The 27,537-nt window shown below is 47.3% G+C and overlaps 1 protein-coding gene across 5 annotated transcripts in view; it reads left to right on the top strand.

Moving 5' to 3' along the window:
- The first annotated feature begins 397 nt into the window (after positions 1-397).
- Positions 398-27,537, top strand: part of ADCK1 (aarF domain containing kinase 1) — a 111,268-nt gene continuing 84,128 nt past the window's right edge. For 2 of the 5 annotated variants that reach the window (XM_067729144.1, XM_067729118.1), the window contains exons 1-3: positions 398-514; positions 10,581-10,726; positions 12,728-12,811. In XM_067729144.1, coding sequence (XP_067585245.1) covers positions 10,592-10,726; positions 12,728-12,811 — 219 coding nt within the window. In that variant the 5' untranslated portion in view covers positions 398-514; positions 10,581-10,591. The other 3 variants (XM_067729119.1, XM_067729125.1, XM_067729134.1) reach the window with 3 other exon arrangements.

Raw genomic sequence — 27,537 nt, 5'->3', positions numbered from 1 at the left:
GTCTGATGATTGTCTCCAAAGTACATCTTATAAACAAACATTCAGTAAATAGAGGTCAATGAATGAATGGGGGATAAAATGACTAAGATCGATCAGCACTTTCTTACTATTCAGCAACTGTCAGTAAAATTCTTCTTTGCCTGTTGTAATACACAAACCCACGACTCCATCCTCCTACTGAACATAAATCTATGACCAATTTGGATAGCTTCTTGAAAATAAGTTTTCAGGAAGGATCCTGGCCGCAGCGCAGGCAAAGAAACAGGCTATCTGACAGGTCAAGTGTCTGTGACCCCTCTGCCTCCCTAGGTGGAGCGGTCCAGGGCGACCGCGGCTGTTCTTTGGCCCTTGTCCCCGCGGCTTAGGGAACCAAGAACTACAACTCCCGGCAGGCCGCGCGGCGCCCCGGCTTCACTAAGAGCAATCCGGAGGTGGCGGCAAGCAAAGTTCCCCGCGAACTCCCGCCACCAGGCTGCTGCTGGAAGCCGGGCGCCGCGTCTCTGTTTCCCACGGGGTGAGTAGGGGCAGCTCCTCGGAGGCCCGCGCAAAGCCCGTGCTGCCAGGGCCGCGGGGCGCGGGTAAGCCAGTATGGACGCGCCCGGCGCCCGCCTCGGCTGGGGCCTCCAGCCGGGAGGGAACCCTGGGCCGGTGACCTTATCATCCGGGGCCCGGCGCGCGGCCACGTGACTCGGGTGACTGGCAGTGCCCCATCACCTCTGCCGCGACTCTCCAGCCTGGCTCACCATTGGGTGGAAGCGTGGCACAGTCCTGCGTGTAGGTAGAGCTGGAGCTGGAGGGAGGCAGCAGGTGGCTCACCCAGACCTCCTCAGCCTTGGTGGTCTGTGGGCTCCTAGGCGCAGGTGTCCGGGGCTGGAGCGCAGGCTGGATCAGAGCAGGGGCGCGCAGGTATCCTTGCCCTCCGCAGGGGCCTGCGCGACCCCGGAGCGCGCCGTATCTATAGCACTTGGTGGGGCCCTGAGCTTCCGGATCTCACAGTAAACGTGTGCTGATGACAGCGCTATATGGAGAGCAGCCTATAGAAGACGCCTAGTACAGCTCTCTCCCCAGGTTAAGTGGCATTTCCTTTCTACTAACTATGAAGTCATTCGATTCAACAAGTACTTATTGATCACCTCCATGATCCTTAGCACTTAGTGGCTGCTCAGGAAATATTTGCGGAGTTGAAAGTGAATTAGACTTTATGTGTGCCTTCACACGTTTTCTTTAAGCAGTAGTTCTCAAACTTTAGCATGCATCAGAATCACCTGGAGGGCTTGTTGCAACACAGAAACCTGGACCCCATCCCCCAAGTTTCTGATTCAGTAGGTCTGGGGTGGGGAGCGAGCATTTGCATTTCTAACATGCTCCTAGGATATACGGATGCTGCTGGTCTGGGAACATACTTTGGAGTATCACTGTTTTGTAGGAAAAATTCCTGTGAACTTAAAGCACCAACTCGTCACTCCTGGTCCTGGGCCTTTCTGTTCTGTCTTGCCAGTTTAACTTCGGTAGCGTTAGTAAGCATGTACATATTACTTTTTCACTGTTTCTTCCCCCACATTATATACAGATTTTCATGTAGTCTACACTTGTGTCAATTTTCCTGGGTTACATCATATTGCATCTTTGGCCATTTCTCAGCAGCCCTCAGGATGTAAACTTTGACCTCTGCTGGGAGAGTTTACATTTTTTCCCTTTCTGATATACACTTATTTTCTTGTCACACAAGGGACCTATAAGACAAGAATAGTGCTTGGTTCATGCATTGCCCCCCCCCCCCCCTTCCACCCAACTCACTGAATGAGCCATCTCAGTTTAGCTATCTACATCAGAGGCACTTCAGGGACCCACCTCAGGGCCCAGCAAGCCCTGTTCTCGTCCGCCTTGCGCTCTCTTGGCTGGAGCAGACACACCTGTATTCAAGTTCTGGCTGCATCACTTAGCTTCCCAGCCAAGTTTTTTACCTTTTCTAAAACTCAGCTTTCTGATCTGTAGAATGAAGCTGTAATAGGATGCACCCCAGGATGTAGTTGTGAGAGTTACATGAGATGTTTAAGCACTTGGCACCGTACATTTCTGCTTACAATCTCACTCACGCTTCTCCTCTTACCTGCTACTCACGCTTTGTGCTTGGTTTTCCACTGTTCTCCCTGAGTCCCCCTATCTCTGGATGAAGTAAGTGGAGAATTCTATTCCTTGCCTGGATGAGATTTATTTTTCCTGTCTACTCTGGGACTTCGGCATCAGTTGGGGATTCCTTTAATCAATATTGACTGAATCACCTTCTGGGCATCAAACACTAGGAAAGAGAGTGATTACATTTGGATTACATTCCTATCTACAGGGCAGGGCAGGGCAGGCTATAAACCTGCTCAGGTCAACTAGATGATCCCTCAGCATTGATATGAAACATGATGGTATCATCCAACTTGGTTGCTTTTTATCTACATCAGTAACCAATTTTCCCTGAAAACCAGATCACTGTCTCCAAATGTATTATTGGGTCTTTTCCAGTCTTGGGAGCAGACCAAAAGAAATACTGCTCGTTTGTCTAACGGTCTCTCTAGGAAATGGGAGGAGGAGCTGTGGTCACTTTATGGGATTAATGGGATTGGAGCCCTAAATTCTTTCCTCTGTGGCCATTCTCACCTGTGCAGCAAACAGGGAGCGGTGATTCTAGGCTTACTGTCCTGTAATGTGGCCTGGGGAGGAGGCAGCAGGTGGATAGTAGCTGAAAAGGCCTAGCCCTGTGAACAGTAAGTGCTTGGTTCTCTGTTTAGTTCTGCACAGAGGGTGGAATTTCATTTGACCATCAACTTTTAATTTGTAGAACTTCCCAGACTCTCCTCTTGCCTTGTCTCAATGCTTGCTAGTATGTTTCCTGTGGTCCAGCGAGATGGATTCCATGCTCATCCTTGATTTGACAATAACACAGCTCTCCTAAATGTTTCATAGCCTGGAATTGGTGGTTTCTAGTGAGGTGCTTTGGTTGATGTGTGACATGCTGTTGACTTCCAGGGTGCCAAGCAGTGTCTTCCCTGTGCCTGGCACTGTTTGGGGGTGGTAGAGGGTCAGAAATCATAGTGACTGATGCAGTTACTTGAGAATGGGGTTAAGAATGTTGGGGATTGGAGGTCTGCGAGTCCCTGTCAGGAAGGTCACGTGCCATAAAGAGAAAGGGCTGAAGGTCTACTCTGCCATTTACCAGCTGAGCCACCTGGGGCAAATCACTCACCCTCTCTGCTCCTTGGTTTCCTGATTTATACCTGGGGATGGTAGTAATATCTGTCTACCTCACTGGGTTGTGTGGAATAACTAATGAGATAATGAGTGCAAAGGGCTGTGTAAAGGTCAGTTATTGCTAATATTATTATCTAATGGTTAGGTTTTAGGGTCCAGTGGCCCCAGGCACCTCCCCCTCCCACCCCCAACCAAAAAAAAAGGATGTGCTGTTATGAGAAACAACTCAGGTGAAAGTCAAAAAAACGCAAGTAAACAGAACAGGGCAGGTGATTCATTAGCAAAAGATTTAATAATGAAAGGGGTTTTTCATTGACAGACGTATTTCACGGCTGACAGGGTCTTTTAAAATTGCTACCCCGAGGAAAGCAACTCATTTACATGTTAAAGACTCACTGACACCTTATGGGAAACTCCAGCTCCAGTCTATTTAGACACAGTTTGACTCCTATATCATCTATTTTATGTTTTTCAATTTCCACCTCTTTTATTACTGAGGACGTTTGCATGAAAACTGGGTCTTGGGAGTTGTGTCTGCTTTGCTACTGCTTCCCCACTCAGAGGTGGGCTTAAGGCTGGGGTGGCCTCATTACCTAGAGGGACAGGCCTGGAGGATGGTGCAACCTGAGGAGGATGGGGTTCGGGGAGGGAAGTCTGGGAGGGATGTTGGGGGTGACTGGAGGAGGATGGCTGTCAAATTGGCAGCTCCAGTTTGTGATTCTCACCTGGGAATCTGTGTTGTTACTGACTCTGTACACGTCTCATAGGGTATAGTTTACCCATTCATTAATTCATTCATTCAGTAAATACTTTTGGAGCACCTATTCCATGTGCTAAGCAAGGTTATGGCCAACCATAGCCTGCAGGCCAAATCTGACCACACCCATTACTTTACATAGTGTCTATGGCTGTCTTTTGCTTTGCACTACAATGCCGGAGTTGAGTAGTTCTAACAGAGATGTTATAGCCTGCAAAGCCAAAAATATTTCTATATGGTCCTTTACAGAAAAAGTTCGCTGAGCCCTATTCTAGGCAGAGAGAATAGCAAGTGCAAAAGCACTGAGGCTGGAATGTGCCTGGCGTGTTGGAGGAATAGCAGGGAGGCTGGTGGCTTTGGGGTGAAGTGAGCAAGGGGAGACAGTGGAATGGCCTGAAACCCTGGAGGGAACTGGGGAGTCAGATCAAGAAGGCCCTCTCAGGTCACGCCAAGGCCTTGGCTCCTTTGAAACCACATACCTCAGATTGGGACTCGAACCCAATTGCACCTCAGATGGGATTCGAATCCAGCCAAAACTCCTATTGGGACTCGAACCCACGGGCTGGGACTCGAACCCACTGTCTTTTAATTAAAGTCACTCACCTGGTGTCAGGACTTACTGAAGCTCAGGTTCTTTATGTCTCAGTGCAGAAGGAATTCAGTGAGAGGCAAAGTGATAGGCAAGAAGTAGATTCATTAATATAGGACACTTGTGAGGAATATAAGCAGGCAGGCAAGGGGGCTCTGGCCTGAGAACTAAGTGGGAAAGCAGGTTTATTTAGTGAGATACACACTCCATAGACAGATTGTGGGCCGTCTCAGAAGGCGAGAGACCCTGAAATATGGGGTGGTTAGTTTTTATGGGCTGAGTAATTTCATAGGTCAGTAAGTGGGAGGATTATTCCAGTCATTTCGGGGAAGGGGGGGGATTTCCAGGAATTAGATCATCACCCACTTTTTGGCCGTTTGTGATCAGCTTCTGAACTGTCATGGCGCCTTTGGGTGTGTCATTTAGCTAATGTATCACAATGAGCATATGATGAGGCTCGAGGTCCACTGGAAGTCGAATCTTCTGCCATCTTGGGCCTAATTGGTTCTAACTAGTTGATGTCATATCCTCAATGGCTGTGTCATTCTTTTTTTTTTTTGCAGTACACGGGCCTGTCTCTGTTGTGGCCTTTCCCATTGCGGAGCACAGGCTCCGGACGCGCAGGCTCAGCGGCCATGGCTCACGGGCCCAGCCGCTCCGCGGCATGTGGGATCTTCCCGGACCGGGTCACGAACCCGTGTCCCCTGCATCGGCAGGCGGACTCTCAACCACTGTGCCACCAGGGAAGCCCTGTGTCATTCTTTTAAAGGTTGTGCCCTGTCCCCTTCCCTCCTGTCTCACTTTTTTTTTTTTTTTTTTTTTTTTAGCGGTACGCGGGCCTCTCACTGTTGCGGCCTCTCCCTATGCGGAGCACAGGCTCCGGACGCGCAGGCTCAGCGGCCATGGCTCACTGGCCCAGCCGCTCCGCGGCACGTGGGATCTTCCCAGACCGGGGCACGAACCCGTGTCCCCTGCATTGGCAGGCAGACTCTCAACCACTGCGCCACCAGGGAAGCCCCCCTCCTGTCTCACTTTGAGTGAGGTGGGAGCCATTGGAGAGTTTAGAGCAGAGGAATGCAGGGTTTGACTTGTTTCCATGTTGAGAATAGACTGGAGAAAGTTTCACTCTCTCATTCATTCATTCAGTCTCTTTTTTTTTTTTTAGCAGACTTATTTACTCACTTATTATTTATTAGTGAATTCTGCCCTTTGCATTTAGTGGAAGAGGCAGATATAGGGCCAGATTATTAGAGGTAAAATCAGTGTACAATGAGACCAGAGAGGAAGGAGCAAGGAACTCTGATTGGCTGACAAAACTTCATAGAGGGATAATGCGGGATTGAGTGTGGGGGGATATTTTGGGAGATGAAGCTGGAAAGGTGGGTTGGGATGAGAATGGGGTGGGCCTTGAATGCCTTGCTAGAGAATTTGGACTTTTTGATAGAGAGTGGGTAGGTAAGAGTGTTAAGAATGCACTTGTGGGTTAGGATGATGATGACTTGTGTGGCAGAGTGAAGGTTGGCTGGGATGTGGGGAAGTGTTTGGAATGGGGAATGGTTGAATGGTTCAGGCAAGATGTGATGGGTTTCTCCCACCTCCTTTATTAATTGTACAAGGTTGTGCTGAATTCTGGTCCCTGAGTGCTAGGAGTTCTTCTATATAAGCTCTTCAGCTTTTCAGAGAAGAAGAAATGAAGTTTAAAATAACAATAAGGAGAAGAAGTCTCATTTACTGAGCATGGTAGGCATTCTGTTAAAGCAGCATCTCATTTAATTCCCACAATGACCCTATGAGGTAGGTACTATCAAGAGCCTCTTTTGTAAATGGAGGCTCTAAGAGGTTGTGGTTTGCTCACGGTCACACAGCTGGTGAGCAGTAGAGCCGAGGCTCTTCCCGGCTCCAGAGGCTGAGTTCCTGACCACCGGTTGCTCTGTACTGCCTTCTTAGTGTGGGCTTTTCTGCAGACCCCACAAGGAAGGTCCCTGGATCACCCCTCATGGACCTTTTCGAACTGATGATCTTGAAGGAGGAAGGTGTGTGAGGAGTTGAGGGCACTCAGCCTAATTTAAGGCCTGCGTCCGGGTCCAACTGGCAACCTGTGTCTTGGCAGAAACAAGGTGGAGGGGACATTGAGCGTGCTGCCCCTTTCGATAGAAAATACTACAGGCTGAGGGTGTAGAGAGCAAGATGAAAAGGTAGGGCTAGGTGGGGGACTGCCAAGATGCTAGAAGTGGGGCGTGCAGAAGTTGATAGGGGAGTAACAAGATCCTTTACTAAGCCTGGCGTTGGGTGAAGACAGAATAACAACAACCACAATGGCGGTGGTGGTAATACTGTTACTGGAGGGGGACCCCTTCTAGGGTCCGGGCGTGGGCTCTTGTCTAACTCGGAAATAAATTGTCCAAGGAGACTGACAAAACAAAGGGCTTTATTGAGAAGGGACACTCCAACGGAGAATAGCAGGGAAAGGGAACCCAGGAGGACTGCTCTGCCACGTGGCTCGCGGTCTCACGTTTTATGGCGCGGGGGGGTGGGGTGGGGGTGGGTTTTAGCCTTCCGGGTAGTCTCTGGCCAATCATCTTTGTGCTCATATTTGGTCTGACTCAGAGTCCTTCCTGGTGGCACGTGCATCTCTCAGCCAAGATGGTTTCCCGCGTGAGGGTTTCTGGGAGGTTGGCAGGACGTATTATGGGCGCGGGTCTCCTCCCTTCTCTTGGCCCCTCCCCAATTCTTCTTTGGTGGCAGCTTGTCAGTATCCTGCTCCTTATTGGGACCTCCTGTTGTGAGACAACTCATGCAAGTGGTTATTACCGTGCCTGGCCAGGGTGGGCGGTTTTGGTCCAAGGCTCCCTAACAATAGTAATTGCTACTGTGTTCTTACTGTGTAGGTGGCACCTTGCTAAACATTTTGCATGATTTCCTTATTCCTCACCAACTCATCAAGTAGGCACTGCTGTGATCATCCCCATGTTACAGACAAGGTCATGGGATTGAGAGAGAGTTAGCAGTCTGCCCCTGCTTACCCAATGTGTAAGTGATGGTGTCGGGACTCAAACTCAGGCCCACTGGATTCTGGAGTGCTCATTCTCAACCACTGTGCTCTCTCTCATCTGAAAGGAATGAGGGATGGGGTAAGGAAGTTTTCATAAAACAAAGAAGATGTAAAGAAAGGGGACACTGCAAAGCAAGGTTTAATTTATTCTTTTTGTTTATAAACCCCTTTCTTGCAGAGTTAGGAACTGCTCCCAGGAGTTGGGCCAGAGCATTTGCTTTTAGTGAAAGAAATGAGTTTCTTAAATTATCCCCTTAAAAATAATTGCTTGCTGGGCTTCCCTGGTGGCGCAGTGGTTGAGAATCCGCCTGCCGATGCAGGGGACATGGGTTCGTGCCCCGGTCTGGGAAGATCCCACATGCCGCGGAGCGGCTGGGCCCGTGAGCCATGGCCGCTGAGCCTGTGCGTCCAGAGCCTGTGCTCCGCAACAGGAGAGGCCACAACAGTGAGAGGCCCGCGTACCGCAAAAAAAAAAAAAAAAAAAAAAATTGCTTGCATGGGACTTCCTTGGTGGCGCAGTGGTTAAGAATCCATCTGCTGATGCAGGGGACACGGGTTCAAGCCCTGGTCCGGGAAGATCTCACATGTCGCGGAGCAGCTAAACCCATGCACCACAACTACTGAGCCTTAGATCTAGAGCCCGCGAGCCACAACTGCTGAGCCCACATGCCACAACTACTGAAACCCATGTGCCTGGAGCCCGTGCTCTGCAACAAGAGAAGCCACCGCAATGAGAAGCCCCCACTCACTGCAACTAGAGAAAGCCCGCGTGCAACAACGAAGATCCAATGCAGCCAAAAAAAAAAAAAAAAAAAAAATTGCTGCAGTCATCCTTGTTGGGTGAATGCAGTCATCTGGGGTTGTGAGTGGGTAGGATAAACTTGGAAGGGGGCATGGTTTCACTGATGAATTTGAACATGTGAAGCCTCTCTTTATTAAAAATGAAATATTTAGAAGAGTGGTTCTCAAACTTTGCATAAAAATAACCCAATATATTTCCTATTAAAATGCAGATTCCTGAGTCCTACCCCCAGCTTTGATGATTCAGTGGGCCAAGGGGTGAACTTCAGAAATCTGCACTTTTTTTTTTTTTTTTTTTTTTACTTTACTACATCATTATCATTATTATTATTTTTTTGGAGTATAGTTGATTTACAGTGTTTCAGGTGTATAGCAAAGTGATTCAGTTATACATATATATTATTTTTCACATTCTTTTCCATTATAGGTTATTATAAGATATTGAATATAGTTCCCTATGCTTTACAGTAGGTCCTTGTTGTTTATCTATTTTATATATAGTAGCGTGTATCTGTTAATCTCACATTCCCAATTTATCCCTTCCCCCACTTTCCCCTTTGGTAATCATAAGCTTGCTTTCTATGTCCGTGAGTCTAGCAGAAATCTACATTTTTGAAATGGCACCCAGATAGATATTTATTTTTTTTAAGAGTTCCTCTGACCACACTTTAGAAATGCTGGCTAGGAAAAAACACTGCAAAGGGAAAAACAATGGGATTATAAAAAGAACTGGGTCCAGAAAAGTCAAGAAAGGAGAGAAAAAGAAACAGAACAGGTAGGAATATAGAAAGCACAGAAGATGGTAAAATTAAATCCAAATACATAAGTGATTCTGTTAAATGCAAACAAAATCAACTATATGCTATTTAGAGAAACAGTATAAAGTGTAAGTTGAAAGTAAAAGAATGGAAAAATATGTCCCTGTGGATACTTAAAAAAAATCTGTGACTATATTATGAGGCATGAGTCAAGATAGACTTTAAAGAAAATGCAGACAAGGCTGTTTGGAGCAATTGTTTCCATACAAAGGGGAAACAGAGGCACAGAGCAGGGAGGGGATGGTCACAGACTGAGTCCAGGGCAGAAGCAAACAGGGTGATGACCTAAATTTTCCTGCTGCATTTGTGCCGGGTTTGCAGCTGCAGGTGGCTTGATGGTGGCCCTTCTGGGTGGGACTTCTCCACTGGCAGCTGCAGCTGCGGTCAAGGACTTTATTCTGATATAGAATTCCTAGGAATTGAAGGGGAATCTGCCCACTGGCTACAGTGGCCCCAAAGACTGTCTGTGCAGCCACCTGGCACGCTGAGCAGTACAAGTAGGGTGGGGAAAGGGAGCCGGGAGCCCACTTGGTCCCACTGAATGGGAGTGTGAGTTTGGTGAAACGGAGCAAATCAGCAGGTGGACCTTGAGCCCCTAACCAGAAAGCAGCCTGGAGGGCTGTGAGTGGACAAGTAGTAACAGCCATGGTGTTTGCCCTCAAGGAGCTTACAGTCTAGAAAAGGGGCTGTCTATTCTAATTAAAATAAATATTTTGAAAATCAGTCAGATGTGGAGGGCTTACCTGGCTGCTCTGACCAGCTGCCATCTTGGCTGTGGTTACTTCTGACCTGGGCACAGGGAGCTAATGACGCCTTTGTGTGCTTAGTGGTCCAGTCATAGTTTCCGTAAGAGTCGTTAACACGCACTCGCTTCTCTTATCTAAAACAGCATCCTTCATCACATATTCGTCATCCTTCCTCTTACCCACTTTGATTTTCTTCTCAGCACTGAATACCTGCTGCTATTCTAATACATGTCTGTTTGCTTGTGATCTGTCATCCCCTCTAGACTGTAAGAACGTTGTCTGTTTTCTTGGCTCTCTCCCTAGTGCCTAGAACAGTGCCTGGTACTGTTGAAGGAAGAATGACTTTGACAGTTGACTTATGCTGGGTACTGTGCTAAGCATTTCACATACACGATCTCATCTTATCCCAACAGCTTTTGAGGTAGGTATCCTCCTGTTTTACAAATGAGGAAACACAGGTGCAGCGAGATTGAGGAAATGACTGAAGATCATGCAGTCTAAGTGGCAGAGCCCAGATTTGAATTTGACCACCTGGGAAACTCTTAACTGCTCCTCTTCCTCTGCTTTCCTTCTTCAGGGTCTGGGGACATGGCCCGGAGGGCTCTCAAGCTTGCTTCGTGGACCAGCATGGCTCTTGCCGCCTCTGGCGTCTACCTCTACAGCAACAAGTACTTGGACCTCAACGACTTTGGCGCTGTCAGGGTGGGCAGAGCAGTTGCCACGGTAGGTTCTTCACCTTTTGGGAGGGGCAGAGGAACTGCAGTATTACTTGCAGGTGTTCATACATGTAGCAGATGTACCTGCCAGTCACACATATGTGGAGATTCACATGTACCCTTACACGTGTGAAGCTCCCACTACACAGTTGCACAGGCATGGGTGTGCACCCCTGTGTGCCTGTATCCCTGTTCACACAGCCTCTGGCATCCTGAAGTTAAACAGAGTGGTATTGCATGGGGTCTCTGTTCTGAAGCCTTTACCTTTACAGAACCTCCTTACCTTATTTTAGTGACAGACTCAGGAGGCGGTCTTCTCAGGAAACACATGGAAAGAGAGCTTTGCAGCTTTGAGTAAATTCTACCAGAAAACTTGGGCTGCCTCCAGTGAGCTCGTGAGTGGTTCGTGATGCAGGGCTCATGCTCTGAGTATCTATGCCTCGAAGAACTTTGCCGATCCCCTCCAAGCTCCAAACTAACAGAATCTGAATTGAATATTTGACTGTTAGAGGCTTTCTCCAGTGGTTCAGGAACATCGTTCTGGTGTGATTGCATCCTCTTTAACTCTGCTGAAAGTGGCTGTTCCAGGCAGCCCTACATAATTGCTCCATTGGTGGGTAGAGTGCCACATGCGTCCTGCTTTCTTTCCTCCTTTGTCTGCTGCAGGATGAGCCCATGCTTTCTTCCCCTCGGTGTAGAGACACTCTGATGCACAGTCTGTCTGGGCTGTTGTCTAATCATTTCCTTAATACTCAGTGTTGTCCCGTCTTCTTCCTAGCCTGGCTCAGATGTAGTGCCTGCTCTTTAACGTAAACTGGGTCATAGACTCAAGATTAGCAAATAGATAAACAGGCCATGGCATATGTAGTGATTCCTAAGTGTTTGCTGAATGCCTTTTTGGGGCCTAGCATTATCTTATATGTCTTAGGGGTAGAAACGAACTGTCCCATGCAGGTGCAGCTTTTTTTTTTTTTTTAATGTATATATTTTAAAAATTTATTTATTTATTTATTTATTTTTGCTGTGTTGGGTCTTCGTTTCTGTGCGAGGGCTTTCTCCAGTTGTGGCGAGAGGGGGCCACTCTTCATCGCAGTGCGCGGGCCTCTCACTATCATGGCCTCTCTTGTTGTGGGGCACAGGCTCCAGACGCAGGCTCAGTAGTTGTGGCTCACGGGGCTAGTTGCTCCGCGGCATGTGGTATCTTCCCAGACCAGGGCTCGAACCCATGTCCCCTGTATTAGCTGGCAGATTCCCAATCACTGCGCCACCAGGGAAGCCCCTACAGGTGCAGCTTTGAAGGACCTTCTGGCTGAGGAGTGTTCACATGAATGGGTCAAAAAAACAATCTAGGGCTTCCCTGGTGGCACAGTGGTTAAGAATCCGCCTACCAATGCAGGGGGACATGGGTTCGAGCCCTGGTCTGGGAAGATCCCACATGCCGTGAAGCAGCTAAGCCTGTGCGCCACAACTACTGAGCCTGCGCTCTAGAGCCTGCAAGCCACAACTACCAAGCCTGCGTGCCACAACTACTGAAGCCCATATGCCTAGAGCCCGTGCTCCACAACAAGAGAAGCCACCACGAGAAGCCCGTGCACCGCAATGAAGAGTAGCCTGGCACTGTGAAAGGTGCAGGGGATACGATGATGAACAGGAAGGACATGCCCCTGAGCTTATAGAGCTTAATTTCTAGTGAAGTGGAAACCATCCATATACAAGGAAACAAATGAGCAAGGTAATTTTGGATGGTAGTTTGCTATAATAAATAATTGGGAGTTCCTGGTGGATGGGGGTAACTTTAGATTGAGGGTCTCTGCAGGGGTAGCATTTGTACAGAGCCTTGAATGACAGGAAGAAGCCAGCCAGCTCGAAATCTGGGAGCAGGGCCTCTTAGAGGTTGGACTGCTTCTCTAGACATACCACCTGTGTCAGGGGGCTGCAGCTACAGGCCTTGGACAGAGGAGTAATATTTGATGTCTGGTGCTAAGCCTTCCTCTTCCTTGGTTCACAGACAGCTGCCATCAGTTACGACTATCTTACCTCCTTGAGGAGTGTCCCCTATGGTTCAGAGGAATACTTGCAGCTTCGATCCAAGGTAAGGGACCTGTGGGACCCATCTGAGCTAGACCAGGCCTGGGTAAGTCCTGAAGTGACTGCAAAGCCAGCAAGCTTCCTGAGTGCAGCTGGAGGTGGGTGGGGGCAGTGTAGGGATTGAGGCTGGGGGCTTGGGAGGAAGGAGGGGGCGTGTTTTAGTGCCCATGGGCTGGGCTGCCAAGCTGCCGTCAAGCTGGACCCCCCAGTACTGAGGTTATAAATCTATAAGGTGCTGCTGGGGAGGCTGGTGTGTATGTCTGGGGAGGGCACGCGTCTGGGATGACTCAGGAGGAATGAAGGCTCTGTCCCTGAGATAACTCAGCTGGCTTCTAAACTGCCTTGTCAGGCAAAACCCAGTTGAGAGAGGTTAATTGCCTTCCTGTCCTCTGAAGGCTACGCCGGGGCCTATTGTAGGTCTCTGAGTGGAGCTGCCGACCACACACTCTGTTCTCATTTGGAACAGGATGGTTGATTTTGGTGCTATGTCTACATGTCCCAGAGAGTTGGGGGATTAAGCAAGAGGGCACTTGTGTGGGATGTAAGTTGAGTTTGAGGTCAAGTGTATATAACTTTGGTTCTCCCAGAGAGAGGTTTGTGATAGATCTGTGTATCTTTACTCAGCCTGGAAGGCCCTTTGCCCCTTAGAAAATTCCTAGTCATCCTTCAGGACTCAGCTCAAATACCTTTCCTCTGTGACACTTACCTCCTCAGTCATCCTAGGTGGCTGGAATAATTAATTTTTAAATTTTTATTTAAACTTTTCATTATGGAAATTTCAACCATCCATAAGGGTAGAGTAGTATGAGCCCCTATGGAACTGTCATCCAGCTTCAGAAATTATCAACCTTTTGCCAATCTTGTTTCATCTACTCTTCCCTTTATTTATTCATTCCTTCATTTACTTCTTTATTCATTTATTTATTTATTATTATTTTTTGCTGAAATATTTAAAAACAAATCTCTGGCATCATATTATTTCATTTGTAAATACTTCAGAATGTATCTCTAGCAGATAAGGACCTTAAAAAAACCTTAACTACGGTACCATGATCATACCTAACAAAATTGATAATAATTCCTTAATAACCTCTAGTAGCTAGTCCATATTCAAATCTTCCTTTTTGGGACTTCCCTGGTGGCGCAGTGGTTAAGAATCCGCCTGCCAATGCAGGGGATGGGGGTTCGAGCCCTGGTGCAGGAAGATCCCACATGCCGCGGAGCAACTAAGCCCGTGTGCCACAATTACTGAGCCAGTGCTCTAGAGCCCATAAGCCACAACTACTGAGCCTGTGCTCTAGAGCCTGTGAGCCACAACTACTGAGCCTGTGCTCTAGAGCCCGTGTGCCACAACTACTGAGCCCGCATGCCACAACTGCTGAAGACTGTGTGCCTAGAGCTCGTGCTCCGCAACAAGAGAAGCCACCGCAATGAGAAGCCCGTGCACTGCAAGGAAGAGTAGCCCCCGCTCGCCACAACTAGAGAAAGCCCGCGGGCAGCAACAAAGACCCAACACAGCCAAAAATAAATAAATAAATAAATAAATGTATTTTTAAAAAAACCTTCCATGTTGTCCCCAAAATTTCTTTTTTAAGTTGATTCAAATCTGGATCCAAACAAGGTTCATATATTATGTTTGGCTGATGTTTCCTAAATCTTTTTAAGTCTATAATATTTCCCCTCCCTGCTTTTTGGGGGAGCTATTTGCTTGTTGAAGAAACCAGATCATTTATCCTGTGGAATTTCCTACATTCAGCATTTGGCTGATTGCATCCTCACAGTGTCATTTAATGAGAAGTAAATTCAATGGTACACAATTCAAAATATATAATATTTGAACATAAAAAATGACCCTCCTATCCCTGTTTCTCAGGTACCCAATTTTTCTGCCTGGAGGTGATCATTATTTCTTGTATATCTTTCCAGAGAGATCTTCGTATTTGTATTTAACCACTCTATGTTCTTTATTCCTGTCATAGATGATAGTTGGTTATGTGTCTTTCTCTCTCTTTAGACCATAAATTCTTTTAGATCAGGGATGGGTCTTTCTTTTTTACATCTCCTATCTCTAGCAGTGATGCCTGGGACTGAGTTGAGTTAATGTCTGTCTCAATGCCAGGCTGTACCCTGCTAGCTCCCTGCCTTGGGAGAGGCCCCAGAAAGAGAGTAATGTTTGTAGTCAGAAGACCTGAGTTTGTGCCTTGGCTTTGAGAAGGTCATTCCAACTTTTGGGGTCTGTGGACTACAGATAGTTATACCACTTACTGAGGTATGGATAGTATCTGAGACAGTGTGTTGTGAATGTAAATGTAAATAAAGCAGGTATCAAAACTAAGTCAGATGTCTACTAGAAGGTATGCTCCATGAGGAAAGAGACTTGGTCTATGTTGTGTATCTTCACTTCTGCAGCACCTACTACAGTACCCAGGACACAGTAGCTCCTAAATAAAGGTTTGTTGAATGAATGAATGAATGAAATGTTAGTTTGTATTGGAAGATCTCAAAGTCCTTGTCTCTGAGACCTAATGCCCCCTGCTTTTCCCTACCCCCTTTTCTCCACCTAACCAATGCTATGGGCCTTGGAACCCACCAGAGCCACGTTTTGCAGAGAGGTCCAGGCCAGGGCACAGGGGCAAGCCCTCTGCCTTGGGGAATCTGCAGAGCAGACAGGGGGATGGATGTCGTGAAGACAGTTGCCCTTCATGTGTAAGTCATCTGGAAAGCAGTGGTGCTGCAGGTCCTGGAGAAGCTTGGGGGAATGCAGTTAGGAAAGTACAGTCTGGCAGTTGACAAGAGAGCAGCAGCGCGTGGTGACTGGCACCAGATAACAGGGTGCAGGCTGGTCCCTGGGAGTTGTGCCTGGGAAGGGAGAGCCGGCCAGCACTAAAGAGCACAAGTAAATACCGCAGAAGTGTTTTCTTGCATCAGAGCACTTATCTGTTCTGGTCTGTGAGACTGATAAAGAAGTGAGTGACGGGTAAAACATAATTATCTCACCTGTTAAGCCAGTGTCCCCAGGTCCCGGAGTGCGCCAGAGCCGGGAGCTTGGCAGGCAGTGACTTCGAGAAGCACTTTCAAGGTTAGTGCTCAGCTGGCTGGGATCGCAGTGACTCAGCTCTGCTTCGAGAGGGGGTGGGAGCCAGCGTGAAGGTGTGTTTTCTAGGGGCACGGTGGCACTTTGCTGGGCAGTGAGGGCGTGGGACGGGACCCAGGTGCTTTGGAGAACGAGACTCCTGGTGCCCAGAAAGGACGGGTGTGAACTTGCCTGTGCCTGAAGCAGAAAGAAGTCACTGCTGGTACAGCTGTCCAGACGATGGGCTGGAGGAGGCAGGACTGAGTTGACTCTGACCAAGGAGTCGAGGTGTAGTGGACATATGTTAATTTTGCAGCACAGGAGCCATTCTTGTTTTAGGGAGCAGCATCTAAACTTTCCTTTGGGGAACCACTCCTATCTCATATACATGCCTTGAGGTTTGAGTGTAGCTCCCCCCACCCTCAGGGTGGGCATGTGACTTTGGCTATCAGTGTAGTCCATTCCTCTGGCCCTAGTGATTGATTCAAGGATGAGTATCTAAGCCAGTGCTGGTCAGTGAACTTAAATCAGCTCCAGGACTTTTGGGGGTGTCCCCCCTGTGACACTGTCTTTTCTGCTGGATTACCTGAGAGTATCAGATGTTGGCTTAGAGCTGCTGGCAGCCATTTTGCCACCACGAGGGGAGAGCCCATCTGTGAATGGAGCCAGTATTGTGGAGAGATATATTTGAGTCCTAAGCTAGACTACCACTGGACTTTTCAGTTATTTATGCCAGGAAATTCTCTTTTTGTTTAAGATGTTTTGAGTTCAGTTTTCTGTTCCTTGCAGCCAAATGAGTTCTGATAAACTCTTGGGGAAGCGTAATTAGTGTTTTGATAGGTCACAGAAGGACCAGTAACTCAAGGAAAGAAATGAAATTCAGAAATTCTAAGGCCCATGGAGGATGAGGAGATAGAACGATGGTGCTGGGTAGAATGTGAGCCATTTTGGACCTAGAGCTCCTGGTCTGTCACCCAACACCTCTACTTCCCTAACTGTAAAGTGGGTCTTTGCCCCAGCTAAGTTTGTAAGAACAGAGATGAGAAGCTTTACTTAATTAAATACTGTGGGTTATTTAACCAGCCAGAGAGGAGATCTAGAAGCACAGTTTGCCTTGATGGCTCCTTACCATTTTAATGAACAAGTTAATTATTTTCTATTTTTCTTATTTTTACATGTATTAATTGGAATTATCCTACAAGAAATAGCTGTCCCTTCTCAATCAGTTATTTGTTTATTTTTATCAGTATCAACTCATGGATATTTATTTTATTCTATGGGTTAGAGTCCAAAATAATCATTATTTCTTTTTATCACTCAAATTGTTCTGACTTCGGCCATTGGGAGCTTCTTCAGGTTGTCTCCTGTGTTCTTTTGATATGCCCCATCATTTTTCAGCACTGTCTTAACTTTGTGGTACCACAAGTTGCCCCAGGCTCATCTTGTATTTTCATTGCCCAATCCCTGGAATCAGTCACTTCTCCAAGGAGCCCTGATTCCTTTTATTGGAGAATGGTATTCAGAAACCAAGATGTGGATGCATGTTGCTACTGGGGTGCTGTTGTTTCTAGGCTCTTCCAGGAGACATAGCTAGGAAATATATGGATGTATACTTAGCTCATGCATAAACACATCTGTCTATTAAAAAAACATGAGCTCATGCTGATACCTCTAATTTCAATCTAAACTCACAGAGTTCATTATAGCCTTCTCGCTTTCCTTATATGTAACTTATTTCTCCAACAGTGAGAATGCCTATTATCTACAATATATTCACTTATTTGTTAAACCCTAGTATAGCCCAAATTAGTTAACACCCCTAAGGCATACAAGAGCAGAGAGAGTGGCTCAAGGTGAATTAAGGGGGTATTTGAGCTGGGTTTGGATAGATGCATAAGATAGAAACATGTAGCATTGGGGACAAGGTGATCTGGGCTGAGGTTGATGGGTAAAATTTTGGCGATTGTCTATAAGAAGCAGAGAGTAGTTCAGTGTAACTGGAGACTAGGTTATGAGTGAGTGGAGGGTTATACTGGCAAACAGAATTAGAGGTAGGTTGCAGAGGGACTAAAGGCCAAGTTTTATACCATGGACAGTAGGGAGCCCTGGAAAGTTCTAGAGTAAAGTTTTGTTAAGCCATTAATGAATGAGAATGCTTAAAGTCATCAGTTACTGAATATTTTCTGAGCTTCTGCTTTGAGTTAGACAATGAATAAAAAAGTGGTATGTGTGTGTGTGTGTGTGTGTGTGTGTGTGTACGTGTACGTGTGTGGAGAGGATAAAGTGAGAGAGTGAGAGAAATCGCATGTGCCTTTTCCTTTCTTAATCGGAGTCCTAATATAGGGAGGGGACCTTGATTGTTGCTGTGACTGGGAATCTTTAGCTGAATTCAGTTTCTTGTTTATGGAGCAGGTCACTGGGCTCCTGTGGTATGCTTCCCGGGATGCTTCAGGTGTGCAGTATGTGTGCGTCATATTAGTTACTACGGTACTTAATAAATATTTGGGCTTAGGAGGTAAAGATATAAATACTCTTTTCCTCTTTGCCCAAGAAGCAGAACCAAGGAGATGCAGGACTCTGCCAGGTAGAGATCAAAATGTCAGCTTTATTACTGGTAAATGTTCGGCTGGATCACATGTCTTGGGCCTGTGAACAAGTGGGCTTGTTGAACTTCACCCCTGAATTTGATAGACTTGCCTACCCAGGCACAGACGTGGCAGGACAAGCCTCTCAGATGGGGGCCTGCCTCTTAGGGCAGGGAGGGACTGAATACCAGTGTTCTGCAGGTTTGCAGATCCCAAAAGGGAGGAGAGAGGAAGAGGTGAGCTGTTTCTTCTCCCAAACTCACCAATCCGGTTGAGGATTCCTCCTCCCACAGGGAGGGAGGGAGAGGGAAGAGAGAGGTCAGGAGCCTTACACCTCTGATGGGGCTCCCTCCACGTGCTTGCCTGAAACTTAGTGAAAGGAGGCTTACCTGCAGCACTTACCCTCGGAAGGGGAGGTAGCTTTAAATTTGCTGTAAGAACCTTTTGTGCCCATTAAATCCTGCTAACCTTTACACCTGACCTTGGATAGGGACACAGGCTGCTTCGGGCTTGAATAGGGGCTGACAATTTCAGCATTACTGAAATCTGCATTTAGAGGGAGGAGTCATGTGCTGTCTACCTTTAGAATTATGGCATGTGGTAGGGTATTTTGGGGGAAAATGGACTCCACTTCTGACCAGTGGGTATTGGTCAGAGGAGCAGAATAAGGAGCTCAGGGAAGGTGATGGCTATTTATAATCATTCCATTGAACTTGGGAAAGACATCTTTGGCATCAGCTAACTCAAACCTCTAATGGTCACATGTGGAACTGGAGGCCCAGAGCAGGGTGTTACTTCTTCAGGCACCCCCCCAGCCCCCTGCAGGTCTTGGCAGATCGCAGACTTGGTCTTGGACATCCAGATCTTGCCCAATCTCATGTTCTTTGCACTTTATACTTGGTTGTCTCACTTTTTATCCACTTGCAACCTGGGGGAAAGCACCAAGTTGGATAGAAAGTGGAACCAAAGATGCCTGTGCAGCTTCTCCCCATGGTCCGCGCCCTCTGGTGCAAGCCCTGAGGCTGTGATGCTGCCTGGGGTGGGCTTGGGAAACACAGAGGAAGAGAGAGAAGGGCAATAGAGCCTTCTCCCTGGGATTCCTTTACTTATTTAACCCATCACCCAAAGAGTTATTAATTCAACAAATATTTGGACTTTGCACTCCCCAGTGGAGGGGAGTGTAGACCCTCCAAAGGAATCAGTAGATTGCTTTGGGAGGTTCAACTCTTAAGCTATTGAGCAACCGCTGGTTTTGAGGATAACCACACTCGCAGCTTAGTGAGAGTATGATAACTCAGCAAGCATTTTAAAGCTCTTCTTGCTTTGCAAGGGGAACTGTAGCAGCGTCTGACTCTTTAGGAATATTCTCTGAAACCTGGGACTATTCTGGCCAAACCAGGACACGTGTTCACCATTCTTCCATCCACCTGTTATTTTAACCAACGTTAACTGAGCCTGCTGTGTGCCAGGTCCTGCGTCAGGCTCAGGCTCAGAGGACATAAAGGGAAATAAGACTCGATCTCTGCCCTCCAGTTGCTCACAGTCTAGTGGGGGGACCAGACGTTAAATCTCCAGTTGCAGAAGATCAATGTGGTTTCATTCTAGCTCTGGCCCCTGACAGCAGCTAACTCCTAGCCAGGAGGATCGGGGTGGGTGGAGCGTGCGTGGTGGGCAGGAGCCCTGCATGGGAGGGGCTGCTAACCCCACCTGGCGGGTGGGGGTCCATGCCTAGAAGGCCTGGAGTTGCCTTTTCTAATTGTGTTGCTGTTCCTTTTGCACGTTTGGTGTCTGTCAAGCTGGCGTGGACGCTTTTCAGGGAGTTTTAATGCATTCTGTCCCTCAGATCCCCTTTTACTGCTTTTGTTTGTCATCATGGAATATTTGCCTGAGAGTATTCTGCACAGAGGAGGAGGGAAATTGAATCCTTGCTGTCTTGGTGACTGGCTTTCTCAGAGTTTGTGATAATTTCTGCAGGAGCATGAGCTGCATTTAATGTGCTCTGGTTGGGTCATCTAAGGACCAGGCCTGTGGAGTAGGGAGACCAGAGTCTGCTACTGAATCTAACACCTCCTTTTCAGTTTTCTGCATACCCAGATCTTTCTGAGTACTGCATTGCAAACCTACACAACTTGCTGCAGTGGCCCTGACCCCAAAGTCTTTCTGATTCAGAGAGAGTTACACAGCAGGAGGCTCTTGGGCCTTGGTGTGGGCTGGGGAAAGCCTTGGTGGGGTCCACTCCCATTAGTGGGGACCCTGGGGGAAAATGTGGTGTGCCTTGAGCTTGCCCAGGAGATTGGGCCCACTGTGCGGTGGCTTCTCTGTAGTTCCCAGGCAGACCACGCAAATGCCAAGCTGTCTTCCTGGTTGCTCTGGACTTCTCAGTGACCTATGGACCATGGCCCATAACAGTACCCACTTTGCCATGCCTGCATACCTTTTATATTTCTAGAAACATGTGAAATATATAAGACCTAAAAAAAGTATAAAAAATAATTCAGTGATCACCCTTACACTCCCTGCTCAATTTCAGAAAAGATACCTTACCCATATAATTGTAGACCCCTAGGTATTTCTTCTCTGATTCCAGTCTTCCTCCTGTGTAACCAGTTGTCATTCCCATACACTTCTTTTTTTTTTTTCGCGGTACATCGGCCTCTCACCGCTGTGGTCTCTCCCGTTGTGGAGCACAGGCTCCGGACGCGCAGGCCGAGCGGCCATGGCTCACGGACCCAGCCGCTCTGCGGCATGTGGGATCCTCCCGGACCGGGGCACAAACCCGTGTCCCCTGCATCGGCAGGCAGACTCTCAACCACTGTGCCACCAGGGAAGCCCCTCCCATGCACTTCTTTATACCCAACTATTTATGTATTGGTATGATATTTTTCATTTTATTGACTCTTTTTCCTTTACTTGGTATCGTTCTAAGCAAACATATCTGTGAAATTGCAGGTTTGATAGACTAGCTTGCTTTTTTGGGGTCTAATGCATATGCAAGTAAGACGTGTTCTGGGTACCACCCAAAATTGCTTCTTGTACCACTTTTTCTTTTTTTTACACTGGTGCCAGGTCACACTTAGAGAAACACAGACTGCACCATCAGTAGCAGATGCTGGGCCAGACTCCAGGTTGCGCCCTCCAATGCCTCGGTCTTTCCCCTGCTGGGTTTGGCTCCTCTTTTTCTAGCTTTCCTCTTCCCCTAGCTCACCCTGTTTATCTCCTGGGGCTGCTTCGGGCTTGAAGCTATGTGATGGGCTGATATTTGTTCCTGCTGCTCAGAAGTAGTGATCCCTTTCCAAAGGCCACAGCTGAAACAAAACAAAATCAGAAAAAACCAAAAAAACCCCCAAAACCCACCAACAAAATTAGCCCCTGGGTTTCCGGTGATGGGAGGCCATTGCCTGTGCTGGGCGTCTCTCATCCTGATCAGCACGATTATCACCATTAGCCAGTTCCTCATTTGCAGTGTCTGCAGCTCCCTTGCCTACGTGGGCTGCCTTGACACTCAGAGCTGGCTTTCTGCTGCTGCAGATCTGCTCTCCAACTGCCCCTGCCACCTGGTTCTGTGGAGTGGCCAGAGGAAGGCAGAGGGCCCTGCTCCCCAGAGATGGTGCTGTGTTGAGGGTTTATCCTGCACGTAATGGGGCAGGAGCTGGAGAAACCCCAACTGCAGTCTGTCTTTGCTCATCTCAGATCCCATCCCAGACTAACCATGGCTGGGCTTCTCACTGCTGATTGCTTTTTCCACTGAAAACCTCCCTGCAGTTTCTTTTCTTGTCCTGGACTGGGTGCTTTCACCATGACCAAGGTCTTTCTACCTCTGCAGGGAAATGGAATGAAGCTGCGTGATGGGGGATTAGGAGTAGGCAAAAGCTAGGACTTCCCTACCCCTAAGGTTCTTTAGTACTGGACTGGGTTACCAAGGACAGATGTGAAATCTGTATCTGGAAGGGCAGCTTTCCAGAAACAGCAGAGACTCTGTTGTGGAGCTCACGGATGGTTTCTAACCTGTCAGATGGGGAGCCTTAAAAGTACAGATTCTTAGACTCTGTGCTCTAAAATTTGTTTTCAGTGATTCTGGGGTAAAGCCTGGAGAACCCATTTTTTAAAATGGGCTCCCCAGGTGGGCTTCTTTTTTTTTTTCCCCAGGTGGGCTTCTGATGCTAAGAGCAAGTGTTTACATTGACTGAACACCACGGGACAGGCACTGTGCTGAGAGCTCTCTCTGTATTATCTCCTTTAACTTCACAATGACCTCGAGGTAGATGCTATCATTGTCATCCCTATTTTACAGATGGACAAACTGAAGCACAAACAGATTAAGTGACTTGTCCAAGGGCGTACAGCTAGTAAGCAGGTATATTAGTTTCCTGTGATTGTTGTGACAAATGGCCACAAGTTAGGTGGCCAATGACAACAGAAGTTTATTCTCTTACAGTTCTAGAGGTCAGAACAATGAAAACAAAGTGCGGACAGGGCCACGCCCCTTCTGGAGGTTCTAGGGAAGAATCCTTCCCTGCTGCTTCTGGCGGCTCCAGGCATTCCTGTGGCTGCGTCACTCCAATATCTGCCTCTGTCTTCTCTTTTCTTTTCTTCTGAGGACACTTGTCATTGGATTTAGGGCCTATCTGGGCAATCCAGGGTGTTCTTATCTCAAGATTCTTAATTAAATCTATGAAGACCCTTTATTCCAATTAAGGTTATAATCATAGGTTCTGGGGGTAATAAGACATGGGCATATCTTTTGGGTGCCACCGTTCAACCCACTATAGGGTCTTGGATTTAATCCCAGATAGGTGGCCCCTGAGCCTGTGCCTATAACCACTCAACTTCCTGGCTCTGTCTCCTGGACTGGATGAGCTTCTAGGCTTCCTATAGGCCAGCAGTCGAGGCATGGATTAACTTGCTGTATCAGAGAGTTGACAAACCAGTATTTTCCTCTACCGCTCTCCTATCGCCTCGACCCTCCACCATTTCTCCTGAAACCCTTTGGGCTGTTCATCTCAGATGCAGAAATTCTCGCACCTTGATGTGCTTGGGAGGTGAGGCCGTAGGGGCTATGAGGCCACATTCATACTGGCTTGGGCGAGATGCATTTTTCTTGCCTCAGTGGCCACGTCTCCAAAATGGGAATCGCTGGAATAGCAGGGGTAGATGGAAGGCCATAATACAACTAATAAAGTTGTTGGAAGGAATCTGCAGCTGTAAGGGTGATGGAGGCGGTTGTTAACAACACTAGTAATCTAATAGCCTATTTTGATTTCCTGCTTCTCACTGTCTTGGCCCCAAGCAGCTATTTTCTACCAAATTAAAATCCACTCAGCTCCTTTCCTGTTCCTGAATAAAACTACCCTCAAAGCTCTTCCCTGTTACAGCAAGACTTTTTAATAGACTTTTCCTTGTAGAACCGTGAGACATATGTCCAATTAGCAGAATAACTTCACTTAAATATACAAATAAACTGTTGACAGATAATAGCAGGACATATGTGAAGCTAATTTAAGGCAGCATGGTTTGGGAGCTGGGGCACTGCCCCCTCCCACCCCAGTCTGTCTCCAGGCCTCTCCTTCCCTCCAGTTTCTTGCTTTTGGGATGGCTCTTCATGCCCCACACTCTATAGGATGAAGAGGGATGTCTCCATGCTGTGCCCGGTCACAGCCCAGAGTACCTGGGCCACTCACCATTCATACAGTCAATTGTACAGCAAATATTTTTGAGCACTTACTATGAGCCAGGTACTGTGTGAGGTGCTGGGTGTACAATGGTCTATTCTTGAGGGGATAGGAGATCATTAGCAATTGATGGCACTCACAAGAGTGTCTGGTCCAGGAGGGCAGAGACTCGATCTGTTTTTCTTGCTGCTGTATCCTTAGCACTTGGAACAGTGCTTGGCACACAACGGGCTCAGTGAATACTTTTTAGTGACTCAATGGGGTAAGTAAACAAGGTAATGTCAGCTCTTGCTGAGTTCCCTAAAAGAGATAAAACGTGGTCACGGGATAAAGAGTGACGGAAGCTGGGCTCTGGAAAAGCTCTCTTACATGGGGTTTTTCAGTTGAAACTGAAAAGTGATGAAAAAACCAGCAAGTGAAGAGCTGGGAGAATATTGTTAGAGGAAGAGGCAGGGCAGGCTATGTAATTTACAGGGCCCAGTGCAAAATGACGATGCAGGGCTGTGGCTGGGTGGGAAGTCAATTTCCCCTTCTTGTGGCCCTGCTGCCCCAACCCGCAGTGGATGGGAAGCTCCCAAGGGATTGCAGCCTCTGTGCTGGGATGTGCTCAGGCTCTGGACTGGGCATGAGTGAGAAGTCCTGCTGAGTCACCTGCTGAACTTGTCGTGGTGAGGCTAGACCCCGATCCTTCCTATGCTTGTACCCAGGCCCCCAGTAGGGACGAAGGGCAATGGAAGAATGTAGACATCTCCCACCAACATGACCTGTTTGCCATGCTGGGTGGAGAGCAGCTGTAATTGTGGGGAGGCTGGATGGGGCCAGGGTACTGGGCTTGGGTGAGGAATGGGCAGCTGAGAACCCACCGGGGAGGTGGGACTGTGTGTGTGCTGAGTCCCCCAGTGCATGCTCCATAGTCCCATTCGGCTTCACTTGAAAAACACAAATTCAAAGATAAAATTAAGAATTTCAAGACAGCTACTCTGTATTAGTTTCCTATTGCTGCTGTAACAAACTAGTATAAACGTAGTGGCTGGACTTCCCTGGTGGTGCAGTGGTTAAGAATCCGCCTGCTAATGCAGGGGACAAGGGTTCGATCCCTGGCCCGGGAAGATCCCACATGCTGCAGAGCAGCCAAGCCTGTGTGCTACAACTACTGAGCCCACGCACCACAACTACTGAAGCCCGCGCGCCCTAGAGCCTGTGCTCCACAACAGGAGAAGCCACAGCAATGAGAAGCCCGCGCACTGCAACGAAGAGTAGCCCCTGCTCACCACAACTAGGGAAAGCCTGCGCACAGCAATGAGGACCCAATGCAGCCAAAAAAAAAAAAACAACAGAACTTAGTGGCTTATAACAATATAAATTTATTCTTTTACAGCTCTGGAGGTCAGAAGTCTAAAATGGTTCTCACTGGACTAAAATGAATGTGTCAGCAGGGCTTTATTCCTTCTGGGGGCTCTAGGGGAGAATTCATTTCCTTGTCTTTTCTAGCTTTTATTGGCCACCTGCATTCCTTGGCTCAAAGCACCTTTTCTCCATCTTCAGAGCCAACAATGTCTGGCCAGGTCCTCATGCTGGTACCTCTCTGGTTCTCTTCTTGTCCCCCCCTATTGCACTTAAAAGAACCGTTGTGATTATACTGGACCCACCTGGATCACCTGAGCTAATCTGTCTCAAGGTCAGCTCATCAGCAACCTCAATTTCTTCTGCAGCCTTAATTCTCCTTTGCCATGTAAGGTAACATATTCACAGGTTCCAGGGATTAGGGTCGTGGACATCTTTGTTAGGGAGGTATTATTCTGTCTTCCGCATTAAACCACAAGTGTGGAGCCTTTCTGAGTGCAGGGTGCAGTCTGACTGCACTGGTCACATGTCCGTGAAGCTGGCCCTGGGAAGAGGAGGCTACAAGCCTAAAAGTCCCGAGATGGGAACAAGCACAGCTTGTTCAAGGACCCGAAAGGAGGCTGGCGTGATAGACTAGAGTGGATGACAGGGCACGTGGTACAAAATGAATCAGGAGAGACTGGCGTGGGTTGAGCACACAGGGCCTCCTAGGCCACAGTGAAAGATTAGGAACAGCAGGTAGGGATCTGCCTTAAATCTGAAAAAAACAAGCAAACAAACAAAAAACAACCCCCCCTTGAAAAACCCAACTCCATATAAAAAATTTCAAATATAATTAAAAAGTAGAGAGAGTAATAAGGTGAACCCTATACCTGGCACCTAGATCTAAAATATGTTGCCATAATTCTTTCATTTATTTATTTATATTTTTTGCTGAAGAATTTTAAATTATAGAAATCATGGCATTTCAACTGTAATTTCAACATGCATCTCTAACAACTGACATTTTTATAAGTATTGACGTCATCATCACAATGAATGAAATTAACAAGAATTCTTTAACTTCATCAACTTCCCGTGTATATTCAGTTGTCCCTCAAATACCCCGCCTGTTGATCTTCACGTTGTACCTGAGCTTTGCACCTTTTCTTCTTCTGAGCTTAGAATGAGTCTTCCTTCTCTGTATCTTTTAGGATTTTTTTTTTGTTCCTTCCCACTCCTGTCCCATACCCAGGCCTGTAGCCTGAACAGGGTTGAGGGGAACGGAAGGGAAACAGGCTGGATGGATATGTTATTCTGCTTGTGGCCTAACGTTTCTCTCTCTCTCTCTCTTTTTTTTTTTTTTTTGCTTGTAATTGCCATTCCAGAAATGCCCTCACTCTTCTAGCCACAGAGCAACTGTTGAGAACAAATTAATTATGCATCTTCTCAGTGTGTGTGATTAAGGGGCAGATGGAGGGAAGGGTTCTCTTCAGTTTTTCTGGCAACTAGGTTCCCACATGGATGCTTTCCAGACCAAAGAATGCGTGTCCTGGGCTCCCGTGGGCATCTGGGTTTGTCTCTGTAGTGGCAGGCTTGCTCACTGGCAGGCAGAGTCAGAAGTTGTCAGTAATAATATTATTAATCCCTTAAATTTGCAGCATATTTGCTGTTTGCTGAGGGCTTGCGCACTCACATCAGCTCATTTGATGGGATTTCAGGGATGCTGGAACAACTTTCTTTGCTTAATACCTCCCTAAATCATTGCTGATGCTTGTAATTCCACCATTAGAGATTAATTCTTTTGGCCCCAAACTGTTCCCTATTAAAATGCAAGTAGCCTTGGCAGCTGTGTAGCATGTTTTATTCATGAAGCTTTCTCAGCCACTAGTGGCTGCCCTCCCCAAATGCCCCCTCCCGCAACTTTCTTTTTAGGATGGGCTTCTCTGAAACAGAACCTATGTTTGGAGTCTTTCTCATTCCAAAGAGAGAACTCTGCTCTCAGCTAGCTGCTGAAGCTGGGAAAACAGACAGAAACTTATGCCAAGGTGTCAGTGACTGATAATAATTTCCTGTGTTA

This window comes from Pseudorca crassidens, chromosome 1 (assembly GCF_039906515.1).
Source record: "Pseudorca crassidens isolate mPseCra1 chromosome 1, mPseCra1.hap1, whole genome shotgun sequence".
NCBI classification, from domain to species: Eukaryota; Metazoa; Chordata; class Mammalia; order Artiodactyla; family Delphinidae; genus Pseudorca; species Pseudorca crassidens.
Note: the sequence above shows the minus strand (reverse complement) of the source record. Positions and strands in the feature narration are given on the sequence as shown.